The 22,239-nt window shown below is 40.2% G+C and overlaps 1 protein-coding gene across 2 annotated transcripts in view; it reads right to left on the reverse strand.

The window, feature by feature from the left end:
• The window catches only part of LOC139751021 (uncharacterized), a 66,351-nt gene extending 45,587 nt beyond the window's left edge, over positions 1 to 20,764 (reverse strand). Inside the window, exons 1-4 of one of the 2 annotated variants that reach the window (XM_071666102.1) lie at positions 20,633 to 20,764; positions 11,975 to 12,180; positions 5,378 to 7,055; positions 2,626 to 2,739 (exon numbers count right to left, since the gene is read on the reverse strand). In XM_071666102.1, the coding sequence (XP_071522203.1) occupies positions 2,626 to 2,739; positions 5,378 to 7,055; positions 11,975 to 12,180; positions 20,633 to 20,635 (2,001 nt within the window). In that variant the 5' untranslated portion in view covers positions 20,636 to 20,764. Of the gene's footprint in view, positions 1 to 2,625; positions 2,740 to 5,377; positions 7,056 to 11,974; positions 12,181 to 20,401; positions 20,534 to 20,632 lie in introns of those variants that run through there. The other variant, XM_071666103.1, reaches the window with a different exon arrangement.
• Between the last annotated feature and the right edge of the window lie 1,475 nt (positions 20,765 to 22,239).

Below are 22,239 nucleotides of genomic sequence, written 5' to 3' on the forward strand. Positions count from 1 at the left end.
TTCTCCTGGTATAGCATTAAATAGACTCTCAAGTCACTTTGCTGGTCATTCATAAATGACCCCTTATATCACTTAGGTTTGATTCCTGGTATTATTCCAGATTCAATAATTCAGCATCTTCCTTACAAAATATTTTATAATTTTGGATATTGTCTTTATTCCTTCTATATGATGTCACATAATCATATATCTTTCCCTTCTTTTGTCTGGACTGTAGAGTTCAAGCTCCTTCAATCTCTCAAGGTCATTCATATGACTCAGGCCTTCAGTTTAACTAATTTTTTTTTTTTTTTTTTTTTTTTTTTTTGTCGCTGTCTCCCGCAGGAGACAGTTTTACTAATATAATGAAATATTTTACATTCCTCTCCAGGGGAGGCAGGTCACTAGAAGCACTTGAACATCTCACTCTTCCCAACAAAGCTACAATGTGCCATGCGTTTCAAGTGATCTGCCCTCACCTGAACAGGAACATATGATATTTTATATCAGGTCATGACTTATTAATCTGTAATCCTTTAACTGCCTGATTAATGGGTAATGTCCTCTCTCTCTCTGTGGTCTACCTACTGTGGGTGAAGTAATATCCCCAATGAAGTGACGGAATAAACAAAAGAACTTAGAGTATCTCGTTTCATCTTTCCTGCTAGGTATAAGAATATTTTCTTCACAGCATCAGTCTGGATACAAGTATACAGGGTAGAAAGAATACTGCCCATGTTGCTCATGTATCCCGTAGGAGGTGAATAAGAAGGGTGGGAGCAGTTGGGTGAAAATGCTCCCTTTCTACATCACTTTCTAAAAAGCAGTTGACTGAAAACGCTCCCTTTCTACATCACTTTCTAAAAGAAAGAAGAGAGCAATAAGCCAAGTTAGAGGCAATGTCCTTGATGTTACCTTACTGATGTGGGAAGTCACAAACATGTTGGGAAAAAAGAATATACATATATCTATATACAGCCCTGGGGATAGGGGTGAAAGAATACTTCCCACTTATTCCCTGCATGTCATAGTGGGTGACTAAAAGGGGAGGGAGTGGGGGGCTGGAAATCCTCCCCTCCCATTTTCAGTTTTCCAAAAGAACGAACAGAAAAGGGGGCCAAGTGAGGATATTTCCTCTAAGGTTCAGTCCTCTGTTCCTGATGCTACTTTGCTAATGCAAGAAATGGTGAATATGTATATAAATATCCATAAATCTTATTATACTTTCTACATCACTTTCTAAAAGAAAGAAGAGAGCAATAAGCCAAGTTAGAGACAATGTCCTTGATGTTACCTTACTAATGTGGGAAGTCACAAACATGTTGGGAAAAAAGAATATACATATATCTATATACAGCCCAGGGGATAGGGGAGAAAGAATACTTCCCACTTATTCCCTGCATGTCATAGAGGGTGACTAAAAGGGGAGGGAGTGGGGGGCTGGAAATCCTCCCCTCCCGTTTTTAGTTTTCCAAAAGAACGAACAGAAAAGGGGGCCAAGTGAGGATATTTCCTCTAAGGTTCAGTCCTCTGTTCCTGATGCTACTTTGCTAATGCAAGAAATGGTGAATATGTATATAAATATCCATAAATTTTATTATACTTAATTGCCATCCCCGCATTAGTGAGGTAGTGCAAGGAAACAGACAAGAAATGGCCCAACCCACCCACATACACATGTATATACATAAACACCCATACATGCACATATACATCTCAACCTATACATACACTGACATATACATATATACACATGTACATATTCACACTGGCCTTCATCCATTCCTGTTGCTACTCCGCCAGACAAGGAATAGCACTGCTACCCCCCTGCTTCAGCAAGCCAGTGCCAGGAAAACAGACAAAAAAGGCCACATTCGTTCACACTCAGTCTCTAGCTGTTTTATGCAATGCACCAAAACCACAGCCCCTATCCATATCCAGGCCCGATAGACCTTTCCATGGTTTACCCCAGATGCTTCACACGCCCTGGTTCAGTCCAGTGACAGCACATCGACCTCAGTATACCACATCGTTCCAATTCACTCTATTCCTTGCACACCTTTCCCCCTCCTGTATGTTCAGGCCCCAATCGCTCAAAATCTTTTTCACTCCATTCTTCCACCTCCAATTTGGTCTCCCGTGTCTTGTCCCCTCCACCTCTGACACATATATCCTCTCTGTCAATCTTTCCTCAATCATTCTCTCCATATGTACAAATCATCTCAACACCCCCTCTTTTGCTCTCTCAATCACACTCTTTTTATTACCACACATCTCTCTTACCCTTTCATTACTTACTTGATCAAACCACCTCACACCACATATTGTCCTCAAACATTTCATTTCCAACACATCCACCCTCCTGCATACAACCCTATCTATAGCCCATGGCTCACATCCATATAACATTGTTGGAACTACTGTTCCTTTGAACAAACCCATTTGTGCTCTCCGATATATCACTCTCCTTTCACACATTCTTCATTACTCCCAGAACCTTCGTCCCCTCCCCCACCCCATGACTCATGGTCCCATCTGCTGCTAAGTCCAATCCCAGATATTATACAGAAAATAATTAGCATTATACAGTAAACAGTACTGCATAATCAAATTACTGAAAATAAAATATACGTTAATTTAACATACCTCGATACACCCTACACTAAGGTCAGATAAAGCCTCTTCTAACTCATTTATCTGTGCTTTTAGCTTGGCACCCTTGTCTGGAAGTGCTGATATTCTGGCTGAGCGCATTGCAACCTAGGGAGAGGTAGAACACATGAATTTGTAATTATTGTTAATAAAATGTAAAATCTACATATTGTAAAAACAAATTTGAAAAAGCTGTGCAGGTTCATCTACCACTTACAGATTACGGGTGTAAATGTGGAACAGAATTAGTAAATGCAAAAGAATGAAGATTTTGAAGATGCTAGTCAATGCTATACAGTACTACTGGAAAATGGAAAGACTGGGTACTCAAATAAAATAACAAAAAGGAACAGAAGAGTCTTTGGAAAATGAAAAAATAAATCAATGGGTAGATGAGGGCATGAAACTAAAACCAAACAAACAACCAGACAGAGCAACAATAATACCTTATCTTTGTTTCCTTTTCAATCTGGCACTCAAAAATCAAATCTAAATTTTGAGGTGGAGAAAGTAAGCTTTCTCAACTCTCTAGGTGGAGCCCCTACCCATGCATCTACAAGACACTAATAACACAAAACATGAGACCTAACTGGGAGAAATTAAACTGAATGAAATTTGCTTTGTCATCATATCCCCATATCTAGTTTAAGAGATATGGAATGACCTTATCATATGGTTAAAACTGAATGCAAGATATCATCATTGTACCAAAATATCTTATCTGCTGATGGCTACCACATCTAGTGATGTCTTAGAGGTAAGATGGAGAACACAATTATCTACTTTTATAAGATCTGTTTATCACTCAAACGCTTATACCATCAACATACTATTATACCATCAACATACTAAGTATAATACAAAGGAGCTTTCTAATTACAAGTATTGCTTACCAATTTTTTTTTCTACTTGAATCCCCCAATGTTGACTCATGGACTGAGAAATCTAGCACAGTCAAGTTCCTCACAGCACACTAAGAGCAAAGTGTACATATCAGAGGCAGCCTCACAAGGAAGCAACTTGAGACATGAGCTATAATAAAACAGAAGGGATAGACTAACTCCTATGGCTGAACTAAGATAGAAAAGAAAAGTAGTTCAACAGCACTAGGAGGGCCTATACTACTCTTCACTTCAGTTTCTGTCTCATGTTCCCAACTACCTAAAAGAAAAGAAATGATCTTCATTTGTGAACTGAGAAACACCATAAAACAGAATCTACAACAAAGGAGCTCGGAAAAAGCTTTTCTGGGTAAACTCCCATTTTAAGAAAACTTGGGTCTTGCAAAGGAATACCTATTCATAAAAGCCCCTAGGATGGCCCATATCCCTCAGTAGCATCACAGTGCTGTACTTGGTCAGGACATGGGACTTGTTTGATATAATGGGCCAATGAATCAACTTCAATATCACTAAGGGGGTGATCTGCATCTACAAGCTGGTCCTGCACCCTGGCTCTGTGAGTCAGGATGAAGCTGTGGGAGCTACCGGTCTACTGAAACAACAAGTTTAACAGTTAATGAGGAAAAGAATCACTTAAATCAGACTTTCAAACTTTGATTTCCCAACAAATTCAAAGGCCATGAGCATAGCAAATAGTTCTATTTAAAGTGAAATGGCCCCAAGTCCCAGGTAATCATAAAAACTGTGAGCACTTGGTACATTACCACTACCAGCCACACCAGTGGTTTGTTGGAGGGACCTATCTGTATATGTAGTTTGTGGAAGATTATGTATGGTGGTGATGTTCTGCTATGGTAATGGGTATCATTTAGGTATGTGTGTATTTTGTCAGTGTGTACTGGGGGGTGGGGAATATGCAAGTAAAGGATAAGGAGTGTGAAAGAGGGTTAAGCTTTTTATCTTTACTTGGGGATTGGTGGTTAGTTATGAAGTGGTTTCGATGGGAAGAACCGTGTGTTAAGCATACTGAGGTGGGATTGTATTTGGAGGATCTTTTACTATCAATACTTTGTGCAGCAGAGGGTTGGGGTTGGATGAAGCCATCTATGATATTTTGTGTGATGTCTGTGTGGAATGTGGCAGTGGAATGATTCAGTTTAGGGCTATGATGTGTTTGTGGGTGGGATATCTTTTTGCTTCTGTAGTGGATCAATTTTTCAAAGAATTTGGATAGTGAAGACAGAAGAGATAGTAGGAGGAAAAGTTGAGCGATTTGGAGAGTTTCATGACTGGTATTATGTTAGCCAGCTTACAGATGTCAAGAATTTTGTGTGACCAGTATATGAAGATATCTGAAATGCTTGGACTGTGGGCTAAAGCCCTTAGCTGCTCCTTTATGCATGAGAGAATAACAACTGAGACTACCCACATCTAACAGTGTAAATAGCATACCATATAGTATGCTACAAGAGCTGCCATCACAAACCAGGGTCCCCTGCCTGAAATATACGACCCTAAGTGAAATATTGGTATCTTTTAAATCACTGTGTTATTGTGCTCTCATATACCCACCATCAAAACACCTATAGTCTTTTCAACTCACCTAAAATTTATCTATCAATAAATTACAATTCCTCGTTTCGTATTGAAAAAAAAAAAAAAACACATAAAACAATGGTAGCTGATAGTACCCTGGCCAAATGTTGTTAACTTTCCATTATGTATTTTTATGAAAAGCTTACAAGAAATACAGGTTTAGAAAGATACAAAAAAAAAAAACTCTCTACTACAGACAGTCCTATGATCTGAAGGTTAAGACATGTTCCAAATGAAAATTAACTTACTTTTGTTTGTTTCAGCTTCTGCTTAATTTCATCAGCAGTCATATCAGACACTGATGCTGAGGATGACAAACTCCGCACACTACTATTGCCTGGGGAAACTGCAGACACTTCTAGAATGCTGATGGATTGGTTTACTGAAGAAGACGAGTCATTAGGAGTCAGGTCAATTAAGTCATTAGTACTTCTTAATGACTGTGTTCCTTGTTGAGTCTTTTTCTTTATCTTGTATTTGTGCCCATATTTCTCTTGAGGTGTTAATGATTTCTCATTCTCTGGGAATGAAGGAACAACTATTGAATTTTCACCTACATCTGCCTTTGTTTCTGGTGCCCTTGGAGTTGATATGTGAGGACCAGTACTGTTAGCTTCGGAGAAGTGAGTAATGTCTTCATCATTAGAGAAACCAGGAATCGGTGAATGATGTATACTCTCTGTCCTGTAGGTGGAAGTCAGAACAGTTTCATCCTTACTGTCATTCCGTACAACAGGTGTCTTATTTGACCAGCAAGTGGAAATTAAGACATTTTCCTCCTCACTATCACTCTCTGTAACAGATAACTTCTTTGTCCAGGAAGTGGAATTCACACTTTCATCCTCACCATCACTCTCTATAACAGATGCCTCCTTTCTCCTTATAAACTTGGGCATTGGACTCTCCTTACACCCAGATATGTTGACCACACCTGGAGGAGACCTCTCTGTACAACCTCTCCAAGACTTATGTTTACTCATCATTCTTTTATCCTCAAGGGTACCAGAGGAATTATTCACTGCAGACGTGGATTCTTTAAGACTCAGGTCGGGAGATACAAAAGTATATTTTGATAATGGTGCTGCTGCTGAAGTTTCGTTCTTTATCTTGTACCTATGTTCAACCTTTCCTTCAGGTGCTAATGACTTTATTTCCCCAAGACATGAAGCATGTATTGAATCCTCATTAATATTTGTCTTCTTAATTGATTTTTCAGGTGTTATCTGAAGGCTGGAAATGTTCAAATCTGACAAAAGATCATCATCATCATCATCGTTACAAATGTTCTGCTGAAGCGAATGCTGTAAACTTTTTGTTCTGGTATGAGAATTATCCTCACTTTCACTATCACTAATAATAGGAAGTTCCTTCTTTCTCCTCACAAATTTGGGTTTGAGTTTCTCAGTATCCCTAACCACCCCATCTACATTTGCTGAAATCATTTGTGTCTGCCCCTTCCATGACTCTTTCTTATTCTTTGGTACTCTTTCCTTTTGAGGTTGTTCCCAGCTTCCAAACTGACCACCCTCATCTGAATCTGAATCTGACTCTATGATATTTCTGCTTTTTCTATGTCGTGGTGCAGATATGGGGCTTTCTTCATCATGAGATTGTATGACAATCATATGTTTTTGCCATGTGTTTGAAGAAGTTTGTGCATTGTGTGTTGGTGCACTAGCTAAATTCTGACACTCCACACCAACGTCATGAAGTTGCTGAGAATGTTGAGAAGTTTCTGCAGAAGTATTTGTGGATGGAGTAATTTTCTCCTCATCTGATTCACTAATGACTGAGTCTTCTGAGAAATATTGATTTTCATCGTTCTCTCCGTCTGACTCAGCAATGAAAGTGGTTTCATTCAAAGTTTCTTCAGGGTAATTATCTTCTTCATCAGTCTCTGGTACACTTTGAGCTCTATATTCATGGCTGAAATGTAGTAACAGTCATAAAATGAAATAAGTGTTTTAGGGGAGAGATATGAAAAATGCAAGACTATCTGAGAAGTCATACATTACAAAGCATTAAGCAAAAATCAAGTGGCTAAAAATAAATGAAGAAAAAATTACATTAAGCAAAATAACAAAGATGAAAAATTAGCAATGAGGATATAAATAAGTACTACTGTAATAAATGATGAATACTTATAAACATAAAGTTTGGACAATGAATTTCACAGTTGATTCAATTATCTGGCTATGTCTAAAGAGTAAACTTCACAAATATCAATTATACTGATATGTGTTTATTATCATTACCCTATTCCCAGTTCCATGGGGTGGCTCAGGTGCATACAGCCTTCTCAATACCACATCACGTGCATGCTTAACCCAAGTCAAGTATTAAAGTGAAAAATGAACTTCTACCCATACAAAAGTGCTTTTTACTTCTTCACCTTATACAATAAGCTGATCCATCATCTGCAATCAATGTCTCCATCCATACCATCTCCATACCTAAATATTTATCTTATTTCATTTATTTATTTTGCTTTGTCGCTGTCTCCCGCGTTAGCGAGGTAGCACAAGGAAACAGACAAAAGAATGGCCCAACCCACCCACATACACATGTATATACATACACGTCCACACACAGCACATATACATACCTATACATCTCAATGTATGCATATATATACACACACAGACATATACATATATACCCATGTACATAATTCATACTGTCTGCCTTTATTCATTCCCATCGCCACCTCGCCACACATGGAATAACAACACCCTCCCCCCTCATGTGTGCGAGGTAGCGCTAGGAAAAGACAACAAAGGCCACATTCGTTCACACTCAGTCTCTAGCTGTCATGTAATAATGCACCGAAACCACAGCTCCCTTTCCACATCCAGGCCCCACAGAACTTTCCATGGTTTACCCCAGACGCTTCACATGCCCTGGTTCAATCCATTGACAGCACGTCGACCCCAGTATACCACATCGTTCCAATTCACTCTATTCCTTGCACGCCTTTCACCCTCCTGCATGTTCAGGCCCCAATCACTCAAAATCTTTTTCACTCCATCTTTCCACCTCCAATTTGGGAATACGTGAGAAGTATTCTTTCTCCCCTATCCCCAGGGATATATATATATATATATATATATATATATATATATATATATATATACACATGTACATATTCATACTTGCTTGCCTTCATCCATTCCTGGCACTAAACCGCCCTACAGAAAACAGCATCGCTATCCCCTGCTTCAGCGAGGTAGCACCAGGAAAACAGACAAAAAATGCCACATTCGTTCACACTCAGTCTCTAGCTGTCATGTGCATTGCACTGAAACCATAGCTGTCTATCCACATCCAGGCCCCACAGACCCTTTCCATGGTTGACCCCAGATGTTTCATATGCCCTGGTTCAGTCCACTGACAGCATGTCGACACTGGTATACCACATCATTCCAATTCACTCTATTCCTTGCACGCCTCCCACCCTCCTGTATGGTCAAGCCCCGATTGCTCAAAATCTTTTTCACTCCATCCTTCCACCTCCAATTTGATCTCCTGCTTCTCCTTGTTACCTCCACCAATGACACATATATCCTCTTTGTCAATCTTTCCTCACTCATTCTCTCCATATGTCCAAACCATTTCAACATCCTCTCTTCTGCTCTCTCAACCACACTTTTTATTTCCACACATCTCTCTTACCCTTTCATTACTTGATCAAACCATCTCACAACACATACTGTCCTCAAACATTTCATTTCCAACACATCCACCCTCCTCCGTACAACCCTATCCATAGCCAATGTCTTGCAACCATATAACATTGTTGGAACTACTATTCCTTCTAACACACCCATTTTTGTTCTCTAAATTAACGTTCTCTCTTTCCACACAGCAGGTATACCTGGATTACACATTAATTGATAAGTGTGTACAAGAGAGAATTTTTGGATGTAAATGTGCTGAGAGGGGCAGCTGGTGGGATGTCTGATCACTATCTTGTGGAAGCAAGAGGTTAAGTTTTGTAGAGATTTTAGGAAAAGAGGAAACAATATAGGTAAAAGGAGAGCTGTGAAAGTGAGCATGCTAGGAAAAAAAAGACTTGTGTGAAGACATCCCAGGAGAGACAGCATAGAATAAGAAAAAAATTGAGAGCAAATGAAGCAAGGGGAGTGGGTGAGCAATGGGAAGTATTTTGCAAAGCAGTGCTGGAATATATGAGAGGCACATGGCATGCAAAAGGTGGAGAACGAGCAGATTAGAAAGGGTAGTGAGTGGCGAGATTAAGAAGTAAACTTGCTTGTTAAAGAGAAAAGGAAGGCAATTAGGATGTATGATGGTGGATGGAGGTCAAGAAGGTGCACAGGGTGGAAAAAGAGGGCAAATGAGAATTGCGGTGAGCTAGCATCAGTAAACTTTAAGGAGAGTAAGGTATTTTGGAAGAAGGTTCATACTGAGTAAAAAACACGAGAGCAAGTAGGAACAATGGCAAATGGGGCAAAAGAAGTGGAAACAGGTAGCGATCAAGTGAGATGGAGTGAGTATTTTGAAGGACTGTTGAGTGTATCTGATGACAGGGTAGAAGATGTAGAGTGTTTGGGTGAGGGTGGTATGCAGACTAAGAGAACCATGGAGAGTGGTTTGGTGAAGAGAGAAGAGGAGATGAAAGACTTCCATATGATGAAATGTGGCAGGGTGGCTGGAATGGATGGTAGTACGGGTGATATATTAAGAAAGGGGCTGCCTGTGTTGTTGACTGGTTAGTAAGGATTTTCAATGAATGTACGGATTATGGTGAGGTGTCTGAGTATTGGAGAAATGCATGTACAGTGCCAAGGGTGAGTGTTCAAATTACAAAGATATAAGTTTGTTGATTGTACCTGGAAAGTTGTATGGGAAGGCAGTGATTGAGAGAGTGAAGACATGTAAAGAGTATCAGATTATGGAGGAACAGTGTGGTTTCAGAAGTGGCAGAGGATGTGTGGATCAGGTGTTTGCTTTGAAGACTGTATATGAAATACTTAAGAGAAATGGATGGATTTGTATGTGGTATTTATAGATCTGGTTGATAGAGATGCCTCGTTGAAGGTCTTAAGAATATACAGTATAGGATGAAAGCTGCTAGAAACTGTGAGAACTTTATATCAAGGGAGTAAGGCATGTGTTCAAATTGAAAGAGAGGAGGAAGAATGATTCCAAGTGAAGTTTGGTCTGCAGCAGGGGTGTGTGATATCACCATGATTTGTTTCATTTGTTTATGGTTGGGGTGCTGAGGGAGGTAAATGCAAGAGTCCTGGAAAGAGTGGCAATTATGCAGTCTGTAGGGGATGAGAGGGCTTGGGAAGTGAGTCAGCTGTTGCCTGCTGATGATATAGCATTGTTGGCAGATTCAAGTGTGAAAATGCAGAAGCTGGTGACTTGAATATGGAAGAGTGTAAGAAAGGAGGAAGTTGAGAGTAAACATGAATAAAAGCAATGCACCAAAACCACAGCCTCCTATCCAAAACCAGGCTCCAGAGACGTTTCATGGTTTTCCCTGACCACTTCACATTCCTTGGTTCATTCTATTCATAGCAAGTCAACCCCTGTATACCACATTGTTCCAATTCACTTGATCCCATGCACACCTTTCATCATCCTGCATGTTCAGGCCCTGACCACTAAAAACATTTTTCACTATTTTTCCTTCTCCAGTTTGATCTTATCCTTTCCCACTCCACTTTTAACACATATATCCTCTTTGTCAACCTCTCACTCAACCTCTCCATTTGTCCAAACCATTACAGCACATCCTTTCCAGCTCTTTCAACAACACTCTTCTTATCACCACAACTTCTCTTACTCTTATATTACTCAATCAAACCACCTCACATCACGGACTGTCCTTAAACATTTCATTTCCAATGCCTCCACCCACCTCCACACATCCTTATCTGTAGCCCATTACTCACATCTATACATCATTGGACTACTATATCTATAAACATCCCCATTTTTGCCCTCACAAACAACAATCTCACTTTCTAAACATTCCTCAATGCCCCAAGAACCTTCGACACCTTAATCATCCTATAATTTCTTTACAAGGTTCCATTCTCTGCTATGTCCACTAGGTACCTAAAACAATTCACTTTTCCAAATTTTCCCCATTCAAACGCACATCCCAACAAACCTGTTCCTTTCCCTACTAAATCTCATAACCTTGCTTTAATTCACATTTACTTTCATCTTCCTCCTTTCACACACTCTCCAAAACTCAGTCACCAACTTCTGTAGCTTCTCATTTGAATCTGCCAATAGTGCTGGGTAATCAGCAAACAATAACTGACTCACTTCCCAAGCACACTCCCCTCACCCCTTACAGAACTACATATTTGCACCTCTTTCCAAAACCTGGCATTCACCTCCTTCACCACCCTATCCATAAATAAATTAAACAGCATTCATTACGAATATTCTACTTACAACTTCCCTAATTTTGTAAACTTACTATACAAAACATCATAAACAGATAGAAAAAAATGAAGTACTTTAGAACATTAGTGTGGACAATTTTTCCTGAAAAATGTGATGTAATCTTGTAACTGGCACGGTCTCACATCCATCACTGCCTTAGTAGGTGTTGGATAATAAGGTTTTCCCATAAATATGTTTAATAACTTTAAGCTTTTACCTACAGGGAAATAAGTCTATATAGGCATGCAACTTTGACAAAAATTAAATTTGCAGAGCCAAGGTCCCCCAACCCAACAAGCCGACAAAATAAGAATACATTATAGCCTGATGTACATTAACACAGCATAAAAGTCATTAAAAAATAATCTAACTTTTTTTTTCTTGATGCTTTACATTATCCTACATAAGATTCAACCTGCCTTGGCAATGGATGATAATGATATTTCTGTGGTCGGTGTCGAAAGTTCTGCCCTTTATAAATCTTGGGAGTGTTGCTGATATCATTGGAAGTTCCTGGGCTAGTTGGGATAATGTCAGGAGAATTCTCAGTTGAGCTGGTTGTCATGGTTTCAACACCACTGGAACTTGCATCTGATCCTCTGCCTCTTTTCCAACTGTACACATCCTATTATAATCAATAATATTCACAATATACATCATTTATTTTCATATATAAATTCATATATAAATGTCCTAAAACTGCAGATAATAATTACAGATTATGACATTTAACATAATCCATAAAAAGAAGTACAGATGACACCCAACTTATAATTCTTCTACTTTATGATGTTAAGTATTAAATGTATTTTCGACATGACATTTTCAACTTAAGTCAAGGAGAATCTGTATGTTGAAGAAGGAAATACTTTCTCTCTATGGTGATGTCCCACAAGCCATGAGATATGTGACCAGATCTCTAGGGGTCGAAAACTTCTCAACACTACTTCTGGTGACGCAAATGTCTCTCAACCCTAGTCAATTTCATATTTGGTGATATAGACCTATGGCTCATTCCTGGGTTACCCAACAGGAAATAACGATCAAGTATGGAAAGTACATATATATATTGATTGAGAGGGTGAAGACATGTACAGAGCATCAGAATGGGGAAGACCAGTGTGGTTTCAGAAGTGGTAGAGGATATGTGGATGAAAAAATGCAGAATGAAATATGTATGTGTATATATGTATATGTCTGTGTATGTATAGGTACAGTAGGGTTGAGGGTCAAGTCAAAATTGGGAGGTGAGTTTGAATGGAGAAAAACTGGAGGAAGTGAAGTGTTTTAGATATCTGGGAGTGGATCTGGCAGCGGATGGAACCATGGAAGCGGAAGTGGATCATAGGGTGGGGGAGAGGGCGAAAATTCTGGGAGCCTTGAAGAATGTGTGGAAGTCGAGAACATTATCTCGGAAAGCAAAAATGGGTATGTTTGAAGGAATAGTGGTTCCAACAATGTTGTATGGTTGCGAGGCGTGGACTATGGATAGAGTTGTGCGCAGGAGGATGGATGTGCTGGAAATGAGATGTTTGAGGTCAATGTGTGGTGTGAGGTGGTTTGATCGAGTAAGTAACGTAAGGGTAAGAGAGATGTGTGGAAATAAAAAGAGCGTGGTTGAGAGAGCAGAAGAGGGTGTTTTGAAATGGTTTGGTCACATGGAGAGAATGAGTGAGGAAAGATTGACCAAGAGGATATATGTGTCGGAGGTGGAGGGAACGAGGAGAAGAGGGAGACCAAATTGGAGGTGGAAAGATGGAGTGAAAAAGATTTTGTGTGATCGGGGCCTGAACATGCAGGAGGGTGAAAGGAGGGCAAGGAATAGAGTGAATTGGAGCGATGTGGTATACCGGGGTTGACGTGCTGTCAGTGGATTGAATCAAGGCATGTGAAGTGTCTGGGGTAAACCATGGAAAGCTGTGTAGGTATGTATATTTGCGTGTGTGTGGACGTATGTATATACATGTGTATGGAGTGGGTTGGGCCATTTCTTTCGTCTGTTTCCTTGCACTACCTCGCAAATGTGGGAGACAGCGGCAAAAAAAAAAAAAAAAAAAAAAAAAAAAAAAAAAAAAAATGTATATATATGTATACGTTGAAATGTATAGGTATGTATATGTGCATCTCTGAACGTGTATGTTTATACATGTATGTGGGCGGGTTGGGCCATTCTTTCGTCTGTTTCCTTGCGCTACCTCACTAACACGGGAGACAGCGACAAAGTATAATAAATAAATAATATATAAATAAATAAATAAATAAATAATATATAATAAATAAATAATGCACCGAAACCACAGCTCCCTTTCCAGGCCCCATAATTGCTGTTTCCCGCATCAATGATGAAGCTCCAGGAAACAGACAAAGAATGGCCCATCCACTCATATACACATATATGTACATAAATGCCCACATATACATACATATACATATTCATACTTGCTTGCCTTCATCCATACCTGTTGCTACCCAGCCCCACAGGAAAACAGCATTGCTGTCCCCTGCTTCAGCAAGGTAGCACCAGAAAAGCAGACAAAAAAGGCCAACATTTGTTTACACTCAGTCTCTAGCTGTCACGTGTGAGGCATCTAAACCACAGCTCCCTTTCCACATCCAGGGCCAACAGACCTTTCCATGTCTTGGTTCAGTTCACTGACAGCAAGTTGACCCTGGTATACCACATTGTTCCAATTCACTCTTTTCCTTGCACACCTCTCACCCTCCTGTATGGTCAGGCCCCGATTGCGCAAAATGTTTCACTCCATCCTTTCACCTCCAATTTGGTCTCCCACTTCTCCATGTTCCCTCCACCTCTAACACACATATCCTTTTTGTCAATCTATCCTCACTCATTCTTTCCAAGTGACCAAATCATTTCAATACATCTTCTGCTCTCTCAACCACACTCTTTTTATTACCACACATCTCTCTTACCCTTCCATTACTTACTCGATCAAACCATCTCACGCCACATATTGTCCTCAAATATTTCATTTCCAACACATCCACCCTCCTGCATACAACCCTATCTACTGCTCATACTTTGCAACCATATAATATTGTTGGAAGTACTATTCCTTCAAACATACCCATTTTTGCTCTCCGAGATAACGTTCTCTCCTTCCACACATTCTTCATCACTCCCATAGCCTTTGCACCCCTCCCCCAACCACTGACTCACTCCCACTTCCATGGCTCCATTTGCTGCTAATTCCACTCCCAGATATCTAAAACACTTCACTTCCTCCAATCTTTCTCCATTCAAACTTACTTCCCAATCAACTTGTCCCTCAACCCTACTGAAATTAATCACCTTGCTCTTATTCACATTTCCTCTCAACTTTCTCTTTTCACACACTTTACCAAACTGTCACCAACTTCTGCAGATTCTCACTCGAATCAGCCACTAGAGCTGTATCATCGGAGAACAACAACTGACTCACTTTCCAGGCCCTCACATCCCAACAGACTGCATACTCGTCCCTCTCTCCAAAACTCTTGCATTTACCTCCCTACCCACTCCACTCATAAACAAATAAAACAACCATGGGGACATCACACACCCCTGCCGCAGACTGACATTCACTGTGGGACAATCACTTTCCTCTCTTCCTACTTGTACACATGCCTTACATCCTTAGTAAAAACTTTTCACTGCTTCTAGCAACTTACCTCCCACACCATATACTCATAAAACCCTCTACAAAGCATTCACTGCTTCTAGCAACTTACCTCCCACACCATATACTCATAAAACCCTCCACAAAGCATTCACTGCTTCTAGCAACTTACCTCCCACACCATATACTCATAAAATCCTCCACAAAGCATCTATATCAACCCTAGCATATGCCTTTTCCAGATCCATAAATGCCACATACAAATCCATTTGTCTTACTAAGTATTTCTCACATACATTCTTCAAAGCAAACACCTGATCCATACATCCTCTACCACTTCTGAAACTAAGCTGCTCTTCCCCAATCTGATGCTCTGTACATGCCTTTACCCTCTCAATCAATACCCTCCCATAAAATTTCCCAGGAATACTCAACAAACTTAGACCTCTGTAATTTGAACACTTGCCTTTGTATAATGGCACTATGCATGCATTCCGACAATTCTCAGGCACTTCACCATGAACCATACATACAATGAATATCCTTATCAACTAATCAACAAAACAGTCATCCTCCTTTTTGTTCAAACTTCGGTGCAATACCATCCTAATCCGCCACCTTGCTGGCTCTCATCCTCTGCAAAGCTTTCACTACCTCTTCTCTGTTTACCAAACCATTCTCCCTGAACCTCTCACTTCGCACACCAACTCGACCAAAACACCCTATATCTGCCACTCTATCATCAAACACATTCAACAAACCTTCAAAATATTCACTCCATCTCCTTCTCACTTCATCACAACCTGTTATTATCTCCCCATTTGCCTCCTTCACTGATGTTCCCATTTGTTCTCTTCTCTTAAGCACTTTATTTACCTCCTTCCAAATTATCTTTTTATTCTCACTAAGTCTCCTTTCCAAGCTCACTTACTCTCACCACACTCTTCTCCCAAGTATTCTCTCTTTTTTCCTGAAAACCTCTACAGATCTTCACCTTCGCCTCCAAAAGATAATGATCAGACATCCCTCCGGCTGCCCCTCTCAGCACATTAACATCCAAAAGTCTCTCTTTCACACACCTATCAATTAACACATAATCCAATAACACCCTCTGGCCATCTCTCCTACTCACATACATATACATATGTACCTCTCTCTTTTTAAACCAGGTACTCCCAATCACCAGTCCTTTTTCAGCACACAAATCCACAAGCTCTTCACCATTTCTATTTACAACACTGAACACCACATGTACACCAATTATACCCTCAACTGCCACATTACTCACCTTTGCATTCAAATCACCTATCACTATATATATATATATATATATATTATATATATATATATATATATAATATATTTTTTTTTTTGCTTTGTCGCTGTCTCCCGCGTTTGCGAGGTAGCGCAAGGAAACAGACGAAAGAAATGGCCCAACCCACCCCCATACACATGTATATACATACATCCACACACGCAAATATACATACCTACACAGCTTTCCATGGTTTACCCCAGACGCTTCACATGCCTTGATTCAATCCACTGACAGCACGTCAACCCCGGTATACCACATCGCTCCAATTCACTCTATTCCTTGCCCTCCTTTCACCCTCCTGCATGTTCAGGCCCCGATCACACAAAATCTTTTTCACTCCATCTTTCCACCTCCAATTTGGTCTCCCACTTCTCCTCGTTCCCTCCACCTCCGACACATATATCCTCTTGGTCAATCTTTCCTCACTCATTCTCTCCATGTGCCCAAACCATTTCAAAACACCCTCTTCTGCTCTCTCAACCAAGCTCTTTTTATTTCCACACATCTCTCTTACCCTTACATTACTTACTCGATCAAACCACCTCACACCACACACTGTCCTCAAACATCTCATTTCCAGCACATCCATCCTCCTGCGCACATCTCTATCCATAGCCCACGCCTCGCAACCATACAACATTGTTGGAACCACTATTCCTTCAAACATGCCCATTTTTGCTTTCCGATATAATGTTCTCGACTTCCACACATTTTTCATTTATTTTGCTTTGTCGCTGTCTCCCGACAATATATATACATATATATTGAGAGAGCAGAAGAGGGTGTTTTGAAATGGTTCGGGCACATGGAGAGAATGAGTGAGGAAAGATTGACCAAGAGGATATATGTGTCGAAGGTGGAGGGAACGAGGAGAAGTGGGAGACCAAATTGGAGGTGGAAAGATGGAGTGAAAAAGATTTTGAGTAATCGGGGCCTGAACATGCAGGAGGGTGAAAGGCGGGCAAGGAATAGAGTGAACTGGATCGATGTGGTATACCGGGGTTGATGTGCTGTCAGTGGATTGAATCAGGGCATGTGAAGCGTCTGGGGTAAACCATGGAAAGTTGTGTGGGGCCAGGATGTGGAAAGGGAGCTGTGGTTTCGAGCATTATTGCTTGACAGCTGGAGACTGAGTGTGAACGAATGGGGCCTTTGTTGTCTTTTCCTAGTGCTACCTCGCACACATGAAGGGGGGAGGGGGATGGTATTCCATGTGTGGCGAGGTGGCGATGGGAATGAATAGGGGCAGGCAGTGTGAATTGTGCGCATGGGTATATATGTATGTGTCTGTGTGTGTATATATATATGTGTACATTGAGATGTATAGGTATGTATATTTGTGTGTGTGGGCGTGTGCGTGTGTACACTGTGTATGGGGGTGGGTTGTGCCATTTCTTTCATCTGTTTCCTTGCACTATATATATATATATATATATATATATATATATATATATATATATATATATATATATATATATATATGGGGTTGTTAGGGAGGTGAATGCAAGAGTTTTGGAAAGAGGGGCAAGTATGCAGTCTGTTGTGGATGAGAGAGCTTGGGAAGTGAGTCAGTTGTTGTTCACTGATGATACAGCGCTGGTGGCTGATTCATGTGAGAAACTGCAGAAGCTAGTGAGTGAGTTTGGTAAAGTGTGTGAAAGAAGAAAGTTGAGAGTAAATGTGAATAAGAGCAAGGTTATTAGGTACAGTAGGGTTGAGGGTCAAGTCAACTGGGAGGTAAGTTTGAATGGAGAAAAACTGGAGGAAGTGAAGTGCTTTAGATATCTGGGAGTGGATTTGGTAGCGGATGGAACCATGGAAGCGGAAGTGAATCACAGGGTGGGGGAGGGGGCAAAAATTCTGGGAGCCTTGAAGAATGTGTGGAAGTCGAGAACGTTATCTCGGAGAGCAAAAATGGGTATGTTTGAAGGAATAGTGGTTCCAACAATGTTGTATGGTTGCAAGGCGTGGGCCATGGATAGAGTTGTGCGCAGGAGGGTGGATGTGCTGGAAATGAGATGTTTGAGGACAATATGTGGTGTGAGGTGGTTTGATCGAGTAAGTAATAATGGGGTAAGAGAGATGTGTGGTAATAAAAAGAGTGTGGTTGAGAGAGCAGAAGAGGGTGTTTTGAAATGGTTTGGTTACATGGAAAGAATGAGTGAGGAAAGATTGACCAAGAGGATACATGTGTCGGAGGTGGAGGGAACGAGGAGAAGTGGGAGACCAAACTGGATGTGGAAAGATGGAGTGAAAACGATTTTGAGTGATCAGGGCCTGAACATGCAGGAGGATGAAAGGCGGGCAAGGAATAGAGTGAATTGGATCGATGTGGTATACTGGGGTCGACGTGCTGTCAGTGGATTGGATCAGGGCATGTGAAGTGTCTGGGTTAAACCATGGAAAGTTCTGTGGGGCCTGGATGTGGAAAGGGAGCTGTGGTTTCGGGCATTATTGCACGACAGCTAGAGACTGAGTGTGAACGAATGGGGCCTTTGTTGTCTTTTCCTAGCGCTACCTCGCACACATGAGGGGGGAGGGGGATGTTATTCCATGTGTGGCGAGGTGGCGATGGGAATGAATAAAGGCAGACAGTGTGAATTGTGTGCATGTGTATATGTGTATATGTCTGTGTGTGTATATATATGTGTACATTGAGATGTATGGGTATGTATATTTGCGTGTGGGGACGTGTATGTATATACAAGTGTATGGGGGTGGGTTGGGCCATTTCTTTCGTCTGTTTCCTTGCGTTACCTCGCAAACGCGGGAGATAGTGACAAAGCAAATAACATATATATATATATAGATATATATATATATGTTTTGGACAATCACATGTTTACCAAATGGCGTCCTAGCCTCGTCTCTTCGATGTATATCAACAGACTGTTGTATTTCTCTCTTGTGTCTCCCCTGATGATGTGATTATTACACGAAAGTGCACTTGGGAACTTTTCGTGTTTCATTTTCCCCGTGGACTCATAGGAATATCTTGATCACGCGCAAAATTGTGATCCTTTCCAATATATATATATATATATATATATATATATATATATATATATATATATATATGGAAAAGATGAGATCAGAATTGGTTAAGAAACTACAATATACATATAATAATTCCCAAGAGATGTCAAAATTAAATGACAAAGCATCTTCAAAAGCAATTGGGACATGTGGAATGAGGTAGAGATTGCGGTATTAAAAAAATGAAAACTATTCAAATGTGGTGACAACACTGCCTGGTGGGCAATGCAACACCTGGTTGTTTAACACTATTAGTTATACAATATACTCCACCACAAGAGCACAAGAGAGTCATCTATCCCTGTGCAAGGTGAGGACTATATCACCTGTTTCTTGATCTTTTTTATAATTATCATAATAAGATGTTACTCGGTTCTGGAGAGAAACAGTTTGTCACCTCTTCTGACATCATTCTATACAAAAGGTGAATTATCTGAAAATACTTCTGTAATCAAAAAGACAAACATCTCATACATAAGTATCCATTTCCCCAAACCTACAAGCAATGCATAACTCAATGGGTAAATCATAATTTCTGCTCTGTATCTTTTATACTATTTTTCAAACATTAATAATACCAATGAAGAGTTAAACTGATTACAGGCAACTTTTTTGTTCCAAATCAGACACTACACCTATTACACTATTCTCTACATGGTATTTCTACATTTTACACTCCAAAGAATCTTTGAAATTTCCGTTAAATGCAATCCATATGTGTGATTTCAGAAGCCTCTTCTGCTAGGACCACTCATCCCTTTGGTTGGCTTTGATTGATTTGATTACCATTGCTCTCAAAAAAATTTATGTGGGGCGGAAACTACAATGTCAAAATCCATTACTAGTGCTGATGCGAGGCTATTCTAAATTACCATTCATCTTATCCATTGGCTCTCTCATGAGCTCCCAGACACACCACATTCACCAAACAAAACATCTTGTGACGGAATGATGTGACTCATTAGTATCCACTTGGCCCAAAGGACACAACTGATCAGCTGTCACGATACACACAACTGATCAGCTGTCATGATATAAACAACCCCTGCCCATAATTCATATTATAGTCCATATTCCACTTACTACGATGTATGAACACTTACCATTTTGTATGAGGCACAATAACTAACTCGACGATGACACAATAACCTCAGTTTAAACTCATCTTGTTTTGGTTCCTGGTCTCAGAATCACGTTATCTGCAGTTCCAACCAATCAGCTCACAGATCTGGAGACTGGAAAAAGTTAAGTAAAAGAAGGCGTGTATATGAGTCAGTATATAAATAAATAAATAAATAAATAAATATATATATATATATATATATATATATATATATATATATATATATATATATACACACACGCATGAGTAATGTAGCACTGATGATCTTTATTGGGTGCAGGGAAGAGAGGGTTTGGTATGGAGAATGTAAGGACACGTTGGAAAGAAATGGTGAAAGTGAGTGAGCGTGGAAATGTGGTATTATATGTAGAGCTACCCGGGGAGTTTCAAGTGAAGAATGGTTTAGGTTGAAAGGAAGTGAAGCTAAAGGTATGGAAGGTAATTAGGATAGTTGTGATGAAGTGTGCGAGCTGTGTGTGTGTGTGTGTGTGTGTATGTGTGTCAGACTATTGGACAAATGAGAATTTATAGATGGTTGAGGAATGAGGACATTGAGACATGAAGGAAGGAGAGTGAGTAATTGGAAGGAACACACGAGAAAACTGCAACAGGTTAAGGGAAAGACTTAGTAGAAAAAGAGGGCAAATGAGAATAAATAAACTTGGAAAAAACGAAAAAAAAAGTGGGGAAAGGGGATAGCATGAGGAGAACAAGAGAATAAATGAAAATGACAGTGAACAGAGATGCATGAAGTGGAACAAACAGAAAAAGATGGAATGGGTATTTTAGTTGAATGATGAAAGCGTGGCTATTGGTGTTGATATAGACTCCACAACGCTGACTGTGGTGTACTTAAGTGTCTTACAAATTTCACGTACACCAGAAGGTTGTTAAAAATCAAATTTTTCCGTTGGTGGTACCAACTTGACCCTCATGATCTCAACGTTCCTGGCAGTTGATAGGCCCAGAGCCACAGCAGTCAAGCAACGTATCTTTGAATGCTTGTAAGTTACCAAACACGAAAATCTGCCACTCTCATATACATCATGACAATGTTTGCAGTGTCGCATTCACATGAGATTTAACCGACAACTAACACCAAATAACCTGGAAGGCATCTGCTAGCAACAACATGACCTTAACAAAGGTGTAACAGCAAGTAGATCTGAAGAAAGAACGTCAACTTTGTTGGCCATGAAGTTACTTTAGTTCACTGGGTTTCCTAATCTCATGTCTTGTCCGAATGAACATACGTGTACAGCACCATATTAGAAGATGTGTAATGGAGACAAGAATGAAGGAACATGCCACGGCGTGCTGAAATGGTTTGGATATGAGGATATGTGTTCATAAAAAAAAAAAGAGGGGGAGGGAGACGAGACCGAAAAAAAATGGATGGACGAAGTGAATGAGGCTTAGAGTTATCTGAGCATTGAGAGTGTGAAGGATGCATGAGATACAACGAACTAGAGTGGTGTGGTTCACTGGGGGATGACCTGGTATCACCGAGCATATAGGGTGTATCACAAGTGGTAACCACGGAATGGTCTCGTGGAGTTAGCTAGTGGACAGGACCTTTATTTCATT

Source organism: Panulirus ornatus, chromosome 10 (genome assembly GCF_036320965.1).
Source record: "Panulirus ornatus isolate Po-2019 chromosome 10, ASM3632096v1, whole genome shotgun sequence".
In the NCBI taxonomy this organism is placed as follows: domain Eukaryota; kingdom Metazoa; phylum Arthropoda; class Malacostraca; order Decapoda; family Palinuridae; genus Panulirus; species Panulirus ornatus.